Raw genomic sequence first — 18,265 nt, 5'->3', positions numbered from 1 at the left:
AAACGTTGGAATTTATGTCCCATGGTGTTCAAAGATGAGGTGCAACAGACAGATACCCAGTGTCACCTGACACTACAGGGACAGACAGGTTCATTTGGGGATTCTTGGCAGAATATTGACAGGGTTCAGGTGCAGGGGGTACTGATCAGACACAGAGAAATGTTGCTGGGTTGAGTACAAGTTCATTTTACTTGGGGGAGGACAGGACATGAAAGCATACCTTTAATACAAGTGGTTGTGTAAAGTAGACATCTGCAGAAGCTCTCTTCCTTCACATGCTAAGTAGTGGAGCAAAGGTGGAGTGTAAGAGTTGGGTTATTGGATTTTGATGGAATTCCCAAAGTCAACCCTGCTATTTTACTTTCGGAGCTGAAATTGAATGGCATGGCATTTCAAATGTCATTAAGTTTGTAAGCTAATGAAGATCAACTTCTTTAAATGAAAGAAAGAAGAACAGGGTTATAAAGTGTTGAAACAATGAAAATACCTCCTTTATTTGCACATGGAAAAGTAGTGGTGTTTAATTGAGCAGCCCGGTAGAAGATGATGTAGTTGGCTCAACAGGCCTTGTACTTCGAGACTCAGTAATAATGTATAAATTGGAAGGGACCTGTGAAAGTCAAAGAGGTAAGTGAGTGACTGATTTAGTGAAGTTGTGTCAATACCACAGGTAAAAATAGGAAAACATACTCTTTATACCACTGGTGATTATGAATTTGTTGGCTTTTTTCTGTGGATAAGAGTCCAGGAGGCAGGCATACACTTAAACGAGGAGATAATAATCTTCTGAGATCTCTGAAAGAGTGAGAAAGGTCAAGACTTCCTTTAATTTTTGCCCTGACATTACTGGTAGGTTCCACAGAAACTTAAGCATATTTTCAAGAGTTTTGTGACCTTTCTTGAATCAATGCCAGATAAGTAGCAATAAAAAAGGTCATTAGGGCCACCTCCCATAGTCTCTTAAGATTTTATTTTTCTCAAAGCGCCTTTTTCTTGCCAGTGGTGGTGACAACAAGAGCTCAACAGCAGTGAAATAATCATTACATACAATCCTTGCAAAACAGATACCTCTAGAAATTCTGTTCCATCCTCTCATTATTATGGGAAGCAGTCCTTCAACTGTCTCCAAAAGCCCTCCCAAAAACATGGCTTCAGTTCATCTACTTATGTCTGTGAGCCACCTGCATGTACATCTGTGTAGAGAATGTTGGTCATAATGGTCGTCATTACCAATTGTTTTTCTGTTTTCCATTCCCAAGAACTTAATTTTGAACTGCCTTCTCTTTCTGTTTACATTGCATGCAAATATTTTGCTTGGTAATACTAAAGTGAACAGTGAATACAGCTGCCATATGATTAGAGTTGTGGCTGGAATCTATTCAATTTAGTGACCTTAACTGGTTATTTGAGTGAGGGTTTTTTGTTAGGCTATATAATTAGAGTTCTAGATTAACATTAGAAATGCCCTCCGGGGTGAGAGGTGAGGGTCCTTTAGTCCTGTATTTAGTCTGTGACCTTGGCCACTATCCATGTGTTTACATTTTAAACCATTGTGCCCGAAGCTGGGTAGGTTACAGAAGAGATTCCTAGATTCTGGGTAGTTTTAAGCAGTATTACACTGTACTGAGTTCCGTTACCTCATATTGTTCTGTATCGTGGATAGATTTTGCATTGTCTGTGGGTGTTTAGGCAACTGGTGGGTCTAAGTTTGATAGCTGTTTAGGTTCTCAGGATACATATAGATTAAATGGCCCTTGCTTTCTTTAAATTAAAGAGAAGGAAATGATGAAATGGCTGTGAAAACCCTGTTAGAAACCTATCATCTCTGATGTCTCTGCCGCCTTTCTAGTTTTGAAGCAGTAGGTTTTGAATGTCTTTTATGGTGTCCTAACACTTTTTTAACCACGCTTAAGGAATATGCACTTGGGAGGAAAAATTCCTATTGTTACCCCAAGTATTCTACTTTTACAGTGAATTCAGATCTTTCTGTATTTTGTCTCACAGTCCTTTGTGTATGGAGCAATGTCAACGGGAATCAAAATCAAACAATATGCTCAAACTTGAACATCCTTGTTGGAATTATAGAAGGAGTCTCACACTGCATCTGAAAAAAACGTGATCACAGAAAAGCAGACAGGTCAACGTGTTGCTTGGTGCAGAAAATTGAGAGGCAAAGGAAAAATGTCTATGCATGTAAGAGAAAGAAAGGGATGTAGATTAAGAAGCTGGCAGAGTCAGCAGAGAAAGCAGCCAAGAAAAACAGATGCCAGATCTAAATACCAATTCTGTAAGGACTGAATCACTTATTCACCAGCCATACATTGACTGCCTACAATAATTGACATGGGTACAATGCTGTTGTCTGCTTGGGGAAGAGTTTTTGCATAGTCAGATTGAAATTATTCAGAGAGGTCAAAAATGGCTGTGAAATCAACTGTCTATTTTTTGTTCATACACATACTATAATGATCCAGATGTCTGCCCTTCAACAAATCACTGAGTAGCTCTCTGGGCTATAAACATAGCTTTCAAAACATATTTGACAACTTAGATTACACATTGCTGTCTGATACTCTGTAATGTATGTATGTGTCCAAATATATTTTTAATGTATTTGCAATATCTATTATCATCATCCCACTGACAACTTATGCTATAATGATAAAAGATATAAAAGACTGTAAAAATATGGATTAGAATAATCATTGTTGTGTCACTTAATCCTATATAGTTTGCAATTGATTGAAAAAGCCATCACTGATATTACATAGCATTGGTTCATGCCCAAAGTTGTCAAAGTCATCTCTAACATTTGACTTTGTTGTTAACTTTTGTAAAAGCCTAGCATGTAAGCTGAAGGGACCTTGCGTGTCACCGAGTTTATTCCACTGCTCCAATATAGGATGAATTGTACAACAAACTTTGTGATAACTGTTTTTCTAATCTGCTTTTAAAAACCTCTAATGAAACAGACTCTCTAGTCACATTCATTAAATCAGTGCTAAAAGAAAAAGAACACTCTAGAAAAAAGGCTTTGAGCTAGCAAAGTTGTGCAGGTAAATAGTAACTTAGAAAAGCCTTTGCCATATAGTGCACACTCTGTTCATTGAACCATTTTTAGTCTAGCTGTACATGTAGGTAGATACAGAAATAAGAGATAAATTAAGAGCAATCAATGGATAGGTGTTATTAAGCCATAGCATTGCACTAAGTAGAAAGTAGAAATAAATCGTGTTGTTTGTAATTTTTCTGGATAATGGTTTTTGAAGTAATTTTTTTTCTTTTCTTTTGAGTTGACATACTGAATAATTTTAAGAAATACTACAATATTTTAGGATTATTTTATGTAAAAGCTTGTGTGTTTTTTAAGACAGAAGAGCAAATCGTTACTGCTGCTTTTTCAGGTGGTGAACTTAATTGATTTTCATTATCAATGTGTTGGTATACAACTGATTTGGATTCTTCACCAGTTAGAAGAAAGCTAGTAAACAACTCTGAATTTCCATAATATATACAGTTGGGTGCTGTCAGTGAAGATGATGCAGCTTTATATAAGTACACAGGTAGGCACTGTATGAGCCAGGGCTATAGGTATTAATTTAGTATTAAACAAATATCCACTCACTCTGATCTTAGAATTATGGAGATGCTGATGGAAACAAACCGTGCCAGACACTCCAACACTGAATGTTGAAAACTGGGTTTGTTTTGGAAGCACTGCTATACCATTGTTGCCAGGATGAGTCAGTATTTTCAAAGTTAGCATAAGGCGGTGTCTTAATGCCATAATAAAATTCTAACCTTAAAGCAGAAAATAAATACGATATCTTATAAATGAGTAGTAGATGTTTTCTCTTAAACAATGATCTGTTTAATAAATGGTTAGCCATAAAAGTAAAATGTCAAATAAAATGAAAGCTTCTGCCTATTATTGATTAATAAATTTTCCTTGGTGCTCTCTAAGAGTAGTGTGCTGACCATGATTCTAATTTAGCTACTTAGATTGTGTGTATTTGAAAACTTATGCTTGCATTTTCACCTTAATATATTGATCTCTTCTGTTTTAAACCTCTGTGAAGGTGTTGCAGAATGTTACTAGGTAGTTATATTTCAGCTGAGATGTGGATAAAATTCAGGGCAGGACAAAGTGATTCCAATGTATAGTTTGTAAAGTACATTAGGACTGCACAAGAGAAAGAACTATATGAATGTAAATCATCATTATTATTAAGAGAAAACAGTATTAATAAAGAAAAATAAAGTGATATATGACCAACGATAAACCACAAGATAGCCAAATTGGATACTAAAGTCAAATTTACCACCCTGGAAAGCAACAAAAGACAGTTCATGATCTTAATCAATGGAAAGCTTTGTGTTACTTCATGTCAGCAAGGTTCAGGAAAAATATTGTGTAGAGGAAAACTTTCCATGTGAGAAATTGAGAGATTGGTGGATTTGCACAGTTATACAGAGCAAGATTTAAAATGAAGGAATTAGTATTACTTCTCTGTGCATAAAAAAGGAAGATTATGACGTGTCCACATGAACAGTTTAACTGGGTTTCCATTGCTCAGCAAAGTCTTAGTTCATCTTGCAGGCACATGAAAAATTTCCTAGAATCCATTCCAGACCAAAATCTTGTCAGACTAGCCAGCTTGATGTATATGACTAGCAAGAGATTAAGTGTTGGCTAAGGATATATCCTCTAAACAATCATGTGCAGCAGAATGCTCTCTGTTGGGAGACAAAGCTATGGTTTTGGGTAATACATCAAAAATGCATTAGATAAATAAATAAATCTCCCTTAGGAAACCAGTAGGAACCGAAGGAAAGTTGCAGGTTATTAAAAAACTCTTAAGAATCCCTGGAGTAGATATTGAGACCATATGAAGTTAATAGAGTCAAATAGCTTTGAAAACTCATTTACAGTTTCACTTGGAGACATCAGTGGGTTATGGCAATTAGAGAATTTAATACAGTTTTAACACCTGTAGTGGCTCAAGCCAAAGGCTGTGTTGTGTACTGTATCCAACAACATCCATAAGTGAATGGCTTGGAAAAAGGAAGAGCAAGATGAGGTTATAATATGATGCTTCTCCCTAATGCTAATTTCAGTTTACAGCTACTTTCACTTTAGAAATCTCCTGACCCTATGTGGTTCTCTACCTTTGTAACCCACAATGAGTTATTCTTCAAGAAACCTTTTCAGTCTCCCAATCAACACACATGAACTTCTAGGATACACGGCAGTTTTGGTAAGGTCTTTTGCACCTGCTCTTGTTTGTTTTGAAACATGTTTGTACTGGCTTAATTGGACACATCCTGTTTCCTGCACTAGAAAAGACAGTGAACAATTTCAGTCCCTCTTACTTTATGACACTTGTAGTTTTATTTTCCTCTATCATACCTCCTCTCAGTTTTCTCTTTTCCACAAGGAAAAGCAACAAGTGACTTTATAGTTCAATATACAGAAATCATACATAGATACTTTCTAATGAGATAAAAATATATTTAGAAAGAGTTAAAGTTTTCTAGTATGTGGGCAAACTTAAAGTACAATTAATTGCATGGTGCAATTACCAATTTAGCATGCACCAAAATAACTGGAGAGCGATGTGACATGTTCATAGAGATTTAGCCAGATCTATATACTTACATTGATTTTATTGGTGGTATGTAGAGTTTTATGTGATAAATTCTATTCCTTTTACCATGCGGAATTGAGCAAGGGCTGAAGAATGCTTTCTTTTTATCTCTGTCTTCCTTTGTGTGTTATATGGCTTAACTAGTGTAATCAACAGACACAGTTGATTGTTGAAATCATCCACTTTTTCATCAGATAAACTGGAATATCTCGGGTTTCATTTTTCTTCTGTTCCAAACCATTGCTAAAAGGTTTGTTGTTATCAGAATTTTCCTTATCTTCTGCTTTTTTTTCCCTTCACCACAGAACCACTAATATATTTTTTTTTCCTATTTTACACAGTCTGAACTCCTTCTTCTTACACATTTTCACCCTTGTCTGCATGAGGCCTTTTTAGTGATTTGCCCCATGCTATTTAACACCATCATTATCATTGCACAGAATGACTCTGAAGAAAAGTTGAACGTCATGTTATAGAAGTATGGGAGGCAATTCACAATGCTTGCCATTTGACACTACAAAATCAGCTTCTGAACAGATTCTAAGAGGAGAATTTGACAATGAAAAACCTCCTGCAAGCTAAAAAAAATCTCTTATCATTGTTGAAGTCCTTTGCCTAAACGAGGAAAAACTGTGGCCCAAGTGATTCAAAGACCTGAGAATTTGTGTTTTCAAGACTAAATTCTCAATGTAACCAGTTCCCTATTTCTTCTGAATGTCCTTTCTCGGCTAGTGATATTTCTAGGGTTAAGTAACCATTTAATTTGATCACTTTATTATTTGAAAGACTTAAAATACCATTCTTCTTTCTCATGTCTTTCTTCTTCTCATAGCAACTAATGAAGGGATTGTTTTATATTGGCAAGATTCCCTCATTGATAAAAAACTCCAGCATCTAGCTGGCTTTAGAGCTCCCTGCTCTCCAAATCTTAATCCTTGAGAGGCTTCTAGGCATCTTTAGTATTGTTACTCTCTCATTTTTAAAAGTCAATGTTTTAAGGAAAAACAGTCTTATTTTCTCCCTCTGACCTGACACTGCCTGTCTGACTTCTCACCCCAGCTCTCCATACTAAATAGCTGTACTCATTTCCATCTGGGGACAAATATTTCTAGTCAAGAGACACATCAAAGCTTTTTTTTCCCTTTTCTTCCTTCCCACAAGAGACATAAAGAACTGCCATGGAAAATAAATGCATTAATAAATAAACATTCAGAGGACCCAACAATGAATCAACGCAGAGAAGGAAATTGAAAAGAACCATCACCCTTATCATCAGTCAGTGACAGGCACTGATGTGGGAAATGCTAGCTCCTTTGAGGTAATCAACCCAGTATAAGGCAAGGATTTCTGGATAAACGTTGTTAGTTTGCTTCTGTGATTGTTGCTTATAAAGGCTGTGTTTCATAGATGACCAGTTTGTTGACCAGCCTTTGCTATATACACCTTCTGCCGTTTAACCTTCTACATTTTAACACCAGCAACTCTCTTCAGAAATTTTGAAGAGACCTTTCAGCGAGACAACGCATGATGCTATGTTGTTGGGTGGGAGAGGGAGAGTTATAGTCAGTACACAGTCATTTCCCCCTGCTGCTCCTTACTTCTCACTTTTTTCCTCTCCTCTGGTGTGGGATCTCCACGGGCTGTAGTCCCTTCAGGTTCTTCCATGGAGCACTTCCTCCTCTGACTTTGGTGTTCCCTTTGTTGTTTCTTACTCTTTTGTTCCCTCCTCCTTTTTCTCCCCAGCATTGTCTGACCTTTCTTAAATATGTTTCCCCCGAGGCACCATACACGAGTCTCATGAGTTCAGCTTTGGCCAGTGGTAGATCTGTTGCAGAGCTGGCTGGAACTGGCTGTGTCCAGCACAGGGCAGTTCCCAACCTATTTATGCAGGGGCCACCACTGTAGCCCCCACACTACTAAAACCTTGTCATTTACATCCAGTCTGAGGGCAAGGGAAGCAATGTCTCCTTATGTAATAAGAAGATGCTCTTTATGGAAGAGAGATTAGTAAAAAATTACACCCTAGGAGTGTGCTGTCCTACTTTGCCCTTATTATTAGCAGCAGCAATTCCAGTTCTCCCACTTCTCCTTTCCTTCCTCTCTCAGAATTGACCTGTATTTTCAAAAGTAAATGGAGCTTGTTTCTTCTTAGTTTTAGTAGGTACTGTGCTGGTGATGGTTTAAAGAATCTGCTCTTTTACAATGCAGAAAGTGTTTTAGTAATTTCTAATCAGGCCTCTTCAAGCTGGACACCCAGAAGTAGAATACGATTTAAAGCTTTGCTTTGTTCTGTTCTTAGTATCAGTTCTCTGTAATCTGGGCAAACAAATCCTATTACTGCATGACTTTAGATGCAGTTTCAAAAGACAGTAGGTTCTTTGTACTAACGCACCAGAGGAAAGCACCTGAGTTTGCGTTGGGTTAGCTTTACTCATTCAATTTTTTTTTTTAAAAAAGTAAGTATGTCTTACAGTTTGTGAATACTTAGAATTCCAGCCTGGTACTTGAGTGATAAAAATCAACAGGATATGGCTGATACAGGAAACAGCTATTTTTAGGTAAAACTCCTGAAGTAGGATTTAATTCTAAGTCTTCTCTGCATTTTTATTTCTGAAGCTGCTTGCCAGGCTTGAATTATACATGATTAATAATTGAGCACATCATATTTATACATTCCTTTGCAATAAATGTGTAAGAAGAAAACAGAAAATGAAGGGGGTGGTGAAGAAAAAGGATTAGCAGATTGGGATATTAAAAGGCAAAAAAATGCTTCCATGGTAGTTCCTGCAAGAAAGACGTGAGCTGGTAGCGATGATAACTTATCTGCCAGTCTTCCTGTGTTTAATCTTTATGTACTAATTTATACATTCCTCCATTTTCATACACAGCCTGTTGTCTCTTGCTCAAGTGAGTCAGTGGCAAGATTGTCTTACTGCATTACGATTAAGGATAGACTGCTTATTTCTGCTAAAATATGTGCTGAATAGAGAGGACAGAAATCAGCTTAAAAGTCAATACAAGGTATGTTTCTCCTAGCTATGTAGCTAGCAGTGTGGCCCGATGTCTTTGGCTGAGTTGACACTTCTGTTTTCTTGACACATGACAATTATTTGCTTGTGCTTCCAACCAGAGCAAAATAATACTATCAATCAACTTCATTACAACATCTTATGAATTTACAAATCAAAAGTCTCAGTTACACTGCCTTAAAGTGCTAGTGCTAATGCTCTACTTACGATATATTGAAGTAACCACCACATCTACCCTTCTTCCCTCTAAGAAATGCTGGCAGTAAATTGTTTTAAACTATTTTAAGTTCATAAACCAACAAAGTCTTCCTTCTGGAGCTTGAAAAGTAGTGCAGAAAAGGCTATGAAAAAAGTCTTGGTTTTCACAGTTCTCTTCGAAAGTTAACTCTTGGGGTGTAGGAATTATAGTGTATAGTAGGAAGTTTAAAAGGGCACACTACAGCTTTACAGTCTTAGCCATGATCCCAGTCAGAAAAATCTCTGAAATCTCTGCACTGTTCATTTCTGCAGCACGTATTGGGCTCTACCTAGTTCAGTATTTAGTGTTAAGTAGTAGCCATATCTACATGTTTCTTAGAAATAGGCAAATGAAATCTCATGGAATAATGTGCTCATGGAATAATATGCCTAAAGGTTATTTGATTCCTCACCACTGGTAGATGTTTGTTGCCTTCAATCCTCAAACATCAAGATTTATATTCACCCACACAAGCTTTTTAAAAAAACCTCCACCACTGGATTTGTTGATTTTATTATTATCTTTACAAGTGTCCACTTTCACTTGAAAATTTTCTATCTATCATTAAGTACTCATAGTTACTTCTTAGGATACAATGGCTTCAGCCATCGCAGCTCCATTTTGAGGTAGGGCTCTATCTCACTGCCACATTCTGGTATTGGTGCTGTCACTGATAATGAGTCCAAACCTGCATGTAGTATTCCTCAGCAGCATGCAGCAGAAACATGTGTCATGTCATTTTATTATTTTTAGAGTTTATTATATGCGTAGTTTCATGTATGTCATAATATATTTTCTGCTTGTTTACCCATTAATCATTACAACGGTGTTTTCATTGATCCCGTCACACTGAGCATCAGTCCTTCTCTGGAATGACTACAGTTAGTACAGAAACAAACCATTCCAGTGGTAGGTTCAGATGTGTTAAGACCTTGCCTATGTAATGAAGTTTCAAAACCTATACCCATGCTAATATAAGCGTTACTAGAAGAGCCCTCTGCAGTAGATGGAACCTGGACAGAGAAAAGGAGTTGCCAGCTTATTTATCCCACCTGTCCAGTGTTGTGGTCTTCCACTGGCATAGCTTCACCTACACTAGGTGCTTTGTTCGTCAGTAGATCTCGTGCCAGCTTCCTGGATGACATACCTTTTAAATCCCCCCAGATGGTTTGGTTGTTTTGTGGGCTTTTTTGGTGACCAGAAATAATTGTGACATTTTAAAACCTTTCTGCCACTCCACCTGCTTGTTACCACTGTACAGCTAGGAAGTCAGAGGCCTCAAAATTGACCTGGTGAAACAAATTGTGCAAGTGCTTCTTATCCAGTTCAGCCATGTTGTATGGCTTAGTAGCTTAAATTGCTGAAACAGAACACAGAATACAATACAGAAATCCACAATAAAATGATGACAAATAAGATATTTTAGAATTTTGCAATGGGAATGTTTCAAGTAGAGCCTCCATTGTGGCATATGTGATGGCAAATCTTTCTGAACACTGTCTCAAATATAACTTGTATACAACAAACTCATCTTACAGAATAACATCATGTCTTTCTTTTCCTAAGGAAATGTTTGGCTTAGTTTTATTTGTCCAGTGAAAATACTTGAAGGCCCACATACTTCTGTGTAACTGCCTGTGGGTTTTTTATGCACTACGTATTTCTGAGGACTACCAAAAGCCTAGTCTGATGAAGGAAAGTGGCTAATGAAAAAATGCTCTGCATGTATATATTTCCGGGGTAGACACTGATATTACTGCTGGCAACTGCTGATCAGTAGGCAAAGTGTGAAGAAAACACAAATCATCCATCTGCTTTATCCATCTGCTGAAAAAAAAAAATCTGTGTTACCACAGATTTAGCAGGTCTGTCTCTATAATTCTGTGTGTTCTGTGTACATCTTCATAACAAATGTTTTAGATAAGCTATATTGTTTAACTTTATAGTTCACCATACTAAATAGCATTTAATTTACCAAATTGCAAGCATCTCTAAGATTGTTGTTTTTTGAAACAAATGAATAATAGAGCATAAATTCCCAGATGTCTCCTTAAAGTTCATGATGAGAAATCGGTGATTCTTTAAATGTGTCCATTAAAAGAGTTAGGTTTTTTATTAGATATACTTGAGAATTTATGTTTTATATTGTTTTGAGTGAGGATTTGGCACAATGTTCTGCTTTTGCTTCTTTTTATTTGCTTATATTCTATTTAAATGTTGGCATACCTTTCAAAAGTGAAGGTAATAAAGTAGGGCTGTAAACTTCAGGTGAAACAATATTCTCCAAGTCCATTTGTGGAGGTTATTGCAGAGGAGAGCAGTTTTCTTGAACTTCCACGTAAGAAGCATCAATCACAAACACACAAAGTGAGGGAGATACCTGAGAAATTTTGTTCAACATTCTTTATTTTTCAGTATTCTATATTTTATTTGTCCTATAGGTTAGGAGCCTTAGAGAGGAAACAACATTTCTAGTTAGACAAATCCTATTCAGAGGTCAGAGCAGCCTATATCTTGCAGCTCTTTCTGGGATGTGTGATGAGATGTTCAGTACATACCAGGCATTCAGAATTTCTAGAATCCAGACAATGCCAGCTATTCTGCCCATGTGCACGGTGCCACTGTGCAAACTCACTGGGTCCTGTGCTTTGTACAGGATCGTCAGCTTTATTGCATACATTATTTCTGCTGCTGCATGTGCACAGTAAGTCCTTTCAGAATTTATGCCCTTGGTGGTTCCAAGAAGTATACTGGAAAGGTTAAAGACAAAGATCAGATCACCATCACCAGAATCACTCCAACAGCTTTTTCCTGGCCATTTCCCTTCCCTGGCATTTCTCATATCTGATTAGAAAGAATTCAAGGCCAGGAGGTTTTTGTCTGTTTTTTTTGCCATTAATGCAATCAGCTCTTCACACATACACAGCTTTAGAATGCTATTGGGTCTCTTTTTAAGCCTTTTCTGTTATCTTGAGTGCTAAGAAACATATTTAAAAAAACAAAACAAAACAAAACAAAAACCACAACAATCTACAATACTTATGAAATTATGTAAACATTGCCTTACTTTTTTAAAAGAGTGGGTTACAATAAAACTTTAAATGAAAATCCCACCAAAAACCTTTTTTTGAGCAAAGTGTTTGTCATATTTTGAAACTTTTGAGAGATTACTAGTTGGTGGTATTCTTCCAGACTTGTTTATGGCTTTAATAGTTGCCATTCCTCATAACATTTATAACTCTAAGAAAAAATATTCTGAGTTGCAAGTATTTATCTATCATTTCAAAACTCAAACCAATCTGTCACTGGTAGTTACAGGAAAAAGTACTGTATTTGTGAAACTTACAGAAGAGTCCTGTCCTTAGCTGTAAGATAACAATTAACTGAGAACACTCTTAGATCTGGGAAGTCAAGCTGAAACACAAAACACCTTCTCTGTCACTCCTTCCCCATAAACCTATGAGCAGAGACATTCTGAGGTGATAGGACACTGTAAACATTTAGATTGTTGTTAAATGAAACAATTCTTTTTCCCCCCAGCTTCTTTCATAACAAAAACAACATTATTTTGTCCTCTGTCACCTTGTAAGAAGTGAGTAGTAAGAAACACAGTATTGTCTTTTTTAGATTGAAAAGCTGGCAAGAAAAGAATAGCACAAACAGAAAATGAAATAAGATTGCAATTACACTTGACTTTCAAGAAAGCAGGCTTCTCTTTCCTTGCAAGTAACTCTACCAATTGATTGTGATTCATTATTACAGACAAATTTAACTTTCTTCTTTGCTCTTGTCTTCTTGTACTGTTTAGATGAAGAGCAGTAGGAAAACAGTGTATAATCTTTCAATTATGTGAATGTATGTGCAAACTTTATGACTGTGAAATCAAATAAATCAATATTTCGGAAGCTCAGAACAAAAGACTGAAGCCATTTATGGTGACTTGCATTAAGCAATTTACTTTGTGCTTAGCATTGTTTAGCTAAGCTAATCATAGAAGATTAACCTTTAAAAATTTATATTGCAAAATATGATGATCCCAATCTTGGTTCTTAATGCTTTTAGCTCTGTAAACAACATTTGACATTTACCAATAGTAATGTCATGGACAAATGTTCCCCTGTCCTGCAAATAACAAAGGTTTAGATTGTTTTCTCTTCCTTTTTTCTGAGGAAGGAGTTGAATATTGGCAGCAGCGCAGTCTTTTTTTTTTTTTTTTTTTTTTTAAAATGGTGAACTAAATGATGACATCACTGTAGAGATCATTAGAAGTGTAATGTTTAACACTGAAAAATATTAGGCAAGCATTCAGATTTCTGCAGTGGCAACTGTTTCCCCATTTTATTTCAATGAAGGTAAAATACTTCAAAGAATGAATGTGAGAAAAACTGGTCCTGGGGCATGTTCTGATCCTAAATCGCAGCGGCACTGAATTATGTGCATAGGTATGAACCTCCAAGCAATCCTATTGCTTTTGCTGTGATGCCTCATATGTTTATACCTACTTCCGATCTTTGCCTTTGGGTAGTGCTGTAATATAAATATTCAATATTGAGAATTAAAAAGAAATAACAATAATTCATCATAGATTCAGTGTTTACCATTCAAATTTTCTAGTACCTTTCTTAACAGGAGTTCTGAGGTACAAAGAGTCTATCTTAAATTGGTCTGCCAAGCTTTTTTAAATGTATGGTCTGAGCACCCCTCTTCCTCCATAAATGTCTTGAAAGAATCTACAAAAGGCGATTAAGAAAGGGAAGTTCAAACATGTTATGCAGCAACTTGCACGCATGAAGTTCAAGATTAAAAGAATATTGGTAAACACTGAAATGAAGGAGAATCTATGGGACAGGCTCTGTAGCAGTACTAATCCTTGATACTAGTACAAAAGAGCTATAGATCTTTTTTCATGTAGTACAAAAGCTGTCAGGGATATTTAATGGAGTTGGAATATGTTTCTTTTAGCTTCACAAGACATAACATCTCAAAGTGTGTGAGCTGTATTTAGATAGCATATATCTTGAAATACAAAAAGTGTTTCATACTCACCTGTGTTTACTCTTCTATTAAAAACAAAAGCTGTTAGAACAACCTGAAGAAAGTCATATATTCAATGAGGCCTTGTGGACACCAAGTGAGAAGCATGAGTCATGTAAATGACCACCTCAAAACTAGACTATTTTTGCAGAAAGGTTAAGGACATTGAGTTTTGAGAGATTTTGTCACTGTTAGATGTAAATTGCCCTTTTAGATACTTAACTCAATGGAGCTTCTAAGGATACAATTATGCCATTTTTTTCTGCATTAGTGTTAAATCCAAACTAGAACTGGGCCAGAGCAGAAAATGGCAGTGGTTCCATTCCTATACCAAACATCATTCATAACTGAATTCTTAAGAAAAAGGGGGGCTACTTCTGTTTTGAGACACAGCATAGAATTTAGAAACGCAATACTTGCTCCTATTAGGAGGTGTTGCTGATACATCCACACAGCTTGTCAGAAACTGTAAAGCTAGGCTCTACATCTGCAACCAGAAGTGCTGAACCAGTGTCATCTGAAGAAACTGGGTTTATTATCTTGGGGAGGGGGGAAGAAGGAGTTCTACAGCACTCCCTTAGCATCTCATGCAAGACTTAAAGGCTTTTCAAAAGTCCTACAGATTTCTTTTGACCATTTTTTGCTGACAGTGTTGAAGAACAATAGCAGATCACAATACGGCACTTTCCTTGGTAATGTCTTCTGAGTTGTGTCAAACTAGTCCGAGTGGTCTAGAATTCTGCTTTTAATTTCAGCTGGTTCTTTAATCTTACTTTCTAGTACATGGTGATTTATATCTAAGCATCTAACAGCATAAAGCAAAACACGGTATCAGTTTAACATAGTAACCAGAGGCTAACTTTAACAATGCAAGGCAAAACTGCTTCTGAAAAATGCCGTATGTCACTGCAGGTTGTCTATAGGACTATGTGCATACATGGAATATTCATACAAGATATATGTATACAGTAAACATATGAAACACGTGTGATGTTAAGCATTTAGTTCTGCTTAAGACCAATGGAAACTGAGGTTTCCAAACTCCACACGGGAACTTCTCACAGTATGCACTCACAGATATACATTTCATGGGGAAAATGCAGCCTTTCCTCCATAACTCTGAAAGTTTTGTTCCAAAGGTATGGTCATAAAATGAAACTTTTAAAAGCTCTGGCTCTTTTTTTTCATTTACTTCCTCTTTGGTCCACAATATTTGTTTTGATTCAGAGCACTCTAACGGGGACTGTTTCTATGTCCTTTGTCAGTAAGCTGGTAAAATGTTATTCCTATGGAGCAAAACCTTTTCAATACACAATATTCTTAGTGGGTCATTAGTTTTATGTTGAAATAAAAGAACTTTTCCCCTTTTTCTTGTGACAGTTATTCCTGATTTATCTCTATTAGACAAAACTTCTACTCTCTTTATTACTGCTAAGACTTCTAAAAACAAAGAAAGGCTGACTATTCCCAGTCAAGTGTATAGTACACAATCTATGGTTAAGGGAAATAAGATTTGCACAAATATGTTATCCTCTTCCAAAATGTTCGTGTATTACCCTTTGATTCTATTTGACTATTTGTTCTTTCTCCTTGGAAATTAATGGGGGGAAACGTCAGACTTATGGGCATTTAAAAATAAAATGTTAGGCCTGTAGGCCATGGACTGGTGAGATACTAAACATACTGTTTTACTTCCTTCTATATTACTTGCAAAATGAGGAGAAATCACACAGCTGACCACACTGCAGCTACTTAATGCTGCTGTAAATAGATCATAATAAGCATGTGGTATACGTGATTGTCTGTGCTGGTAAATGAAAGGGTGTGGATTGTTCAGCATCAGTGGAAGGAGGGGAACAAGAAAAAAAAACCTTCCTGATTGCAGCTGCAAATGGTAGCAATTTTTCCTTCCTGCATTAATGAATGTAATTCATGTAATGCATATTACTTCATTCAACAGCAAAATTCTCACATTCAGTTCACAGACATAAAGTATTTTAATTAAGAATAGCAATGAGTAAAGACAATCCACTTCCAGAAAAAGTAAAAAAAAAAAAGACACTTCTTTGGCCATGTAGAAAGAGCTGTGATGTAAATATACTTTACCAATGTAATAAATTCACTTTCCTAAAACTCTTTACCAAAAGAATATCCTTTAAGCCATGTTCTATTTGTCTCTTTTCCCCTTCTAACCTTCCTTTACATGCAGTATTCAACTGCAAACCTGCGTTTTACAGTCTCTAGTGACCGGATCACTTAATTCTCTATAAACATCACAAATTAAAAGAGCTTTCAGCAACTGAACTCCAACACAACATACACAAAACTAAAATAATTCATTGTCTAGAGACCATAACAAATTTTAATGTGCATTTACAGAGTAAACAGAGGGCTGAAAGGGGTCAAACCTGTGGAAGTGAATGTATGTATTACAAAATCCACACAGTACTGAATTACAAACTAAAGAGTGATGTTTTGTCAAAAAAGGAAATAAAGATGTTGATTGGTGGCACGACATATAGATAATATTAAAAACTGGCTTGCATGAGGACCAAGTATGTCTACTCTGAAGTTATATCACACAGACTGTAAGCAATTTACAGAATTTAAGTTAGTTTTGCATATACAGGAGTTGCAAAATTAGAGAAAACACACTGAAATATAGAACGCACACAAAACCAAAAAAAAGATGTATATATATATAAACCTCCACACAGTCATCAGGGGTTGGCCTAAGTCAGTAATTGCCACCATTGAACAAGAAACAACCAAAAAAGACAGGAAAAAAACCCACATGGGAAAATGCATAATAATAAAATAAAAAAAAACACAAAACCTAAAGAACTCTAAAGAAAAAAAAAATTTGTCCTCCAGAAACAACATCCTCTAGTCTGCTTAGCTGCTTTGTAGAATTCCTTTTCTCCTCCCTATTCCTCATGCAAAAAGAAAAAAAAAATGAAAAAAGAATATTTTTTTTTATAAAGTTTGTGGGGTATTTTATTGGGGTCGATGTTAAATCACTATGTTTTGTTTCATTATTTTGCCTCTGTTTGCTTCCAGGCTGGAACGGTTCTTTCAGCGTAGGAAACCAAATGTCATCGATGGTTAATTCTGTAATAATGATGACTTGCAGGCCAACCCCTGAGAAGTCAAGGATGAGGCTTCTCCTTGCCGAAAGAAAAGGAAACTAGGTCTTGCTGTTACAAAACATTTGATTACATCACACCAGTTCTCTTCAAATAAAAGATCAGTGATACGCCAAAGAAAATAAGATATATCAAGAAAACATGTGGTATCCTCTTCTTTTTATAATATTTATTTTTTTTTAATTTTATTTATTTAGTATTTTTGTTTGTACTTCCTGAAGAAGGTGCTCCTTGTGTAGAGATTTAGAGTACATTGGGTGCAGAGTGGTGGTTGGAGGTTAGGGTCAACTTTGCTGTCCGCTCCGTGGATTTTACAGGCGATTTGCTCTTTGCTTTAAGAAGAGAAAGTGATATTGGAAAAAGTCAGCACTTTTAGATTAAAGCAAAGCACCCTTCACAAAGCCACAAACAAGAAGCAGGACAGAAAGTCCATGGCTTGTAGCTATCCTCGCACCTGCGGAAGAAGTTATAAGATATTCGCTCATCTTGCAGATTTCCAATGCTCCTTATAAGGCTGTTTTAAACACATACATTTATATATTTAATTAGCTCGCCAGGTTGGCTCTGGTGCCCATGAATGTCTTGGCATGCACTGCAAATAACAACACATACAAAGTATTTCAGTCCCAGGGAGTTTTTTGTTTTGCTTTGCTTTTGTTTCTTTCTCTTTTTAAACAACGTTATCCAGTGAAACCATATACCAAAAGGAATAAACCCAACCACCTTGCACCTCAGAGTGTTCTTTACAAAATAATTTCCAGCATCACATCATTGACTTCTAACAAAAAATTCATCTAATGGCTAAAGAGCGTTTTCTTGTAAAACAGAGGAGACAGATACTGGCAAATGGCTGTGCTATTTACAAGGGGGGAACAGAATGCTAAAAGGTCTGGAGTATTTATTTTTGAGAAATTACATTTTCTCAGATTTCTTTTTTCTTTTTAAAAACTATGAAAACAATAGTACATATTATTTCTAAAAACATGACTTTATATTTTAAGTACGTTGTCAGAATAAAACCATTCAGAACTAGACTAATTAGACTGAAATGTTCACACACCAAGGACATGATCATTTAGTTGTCTTGCACACCAAGTCTCAGTGCTTGATAACTCCCTATATCATAAAGAATTACATTCAGAATTTGAAATGTATTACTTGAGGTGAAAA

General features: G+C 36.2%; 1 protein-coding gene across 4 annotated transcripts in view; it reads right to left on the bottom strand.

Annotated features, from left to right (window-relative positions):
• Window positions 1-463: 463 nt before the first annotated feature.
• Window positions 464-18,265, bottom strand: part of VSTM2A (V-set and transmembrane domain containing 2A) — a 42,019-nt gene continuing 24,217 nt past the window's right edge. Inside the window, exon 5 of one of the 4 annotated variants that reach the window (XM_074576312.1) lies at window positions 464-610. In XM_074576312.1, coding sequence (XP_074432413.1) covers window positions 582-610 — 29 coding nt within the window. In that variant the 3' untranslated portion in view covers window positions 464-581. Of the gene's footprint in view, window positions 611-16,295; window positions 17,688-18,265 lie in introns of those variants that run through there. The other 3 variants (XM_074576310.1, XM_074576309.1, XM_074576311.1) reach the window with 3 other exon arrangements.

This window comes from Larus michahellis, chromosome 2 (assembly GCF_964199755.1).
Source record: "Larus michahellis chromosome 2, bLarMic1.1, whole genome shotgun sequence".
Classification (NCBI taxonomy): domain Eukaryota; kingdom Metazoa; phylum Chordata; class Aves; order Charadriiformes; family Laridae; genus Larus; species Larus michahellis.
The sequence above is the reverse complement of the archived record's forward strand: the minus strand, read 5'-3'. Positions and strand labels throughout refer to the sequence as shown.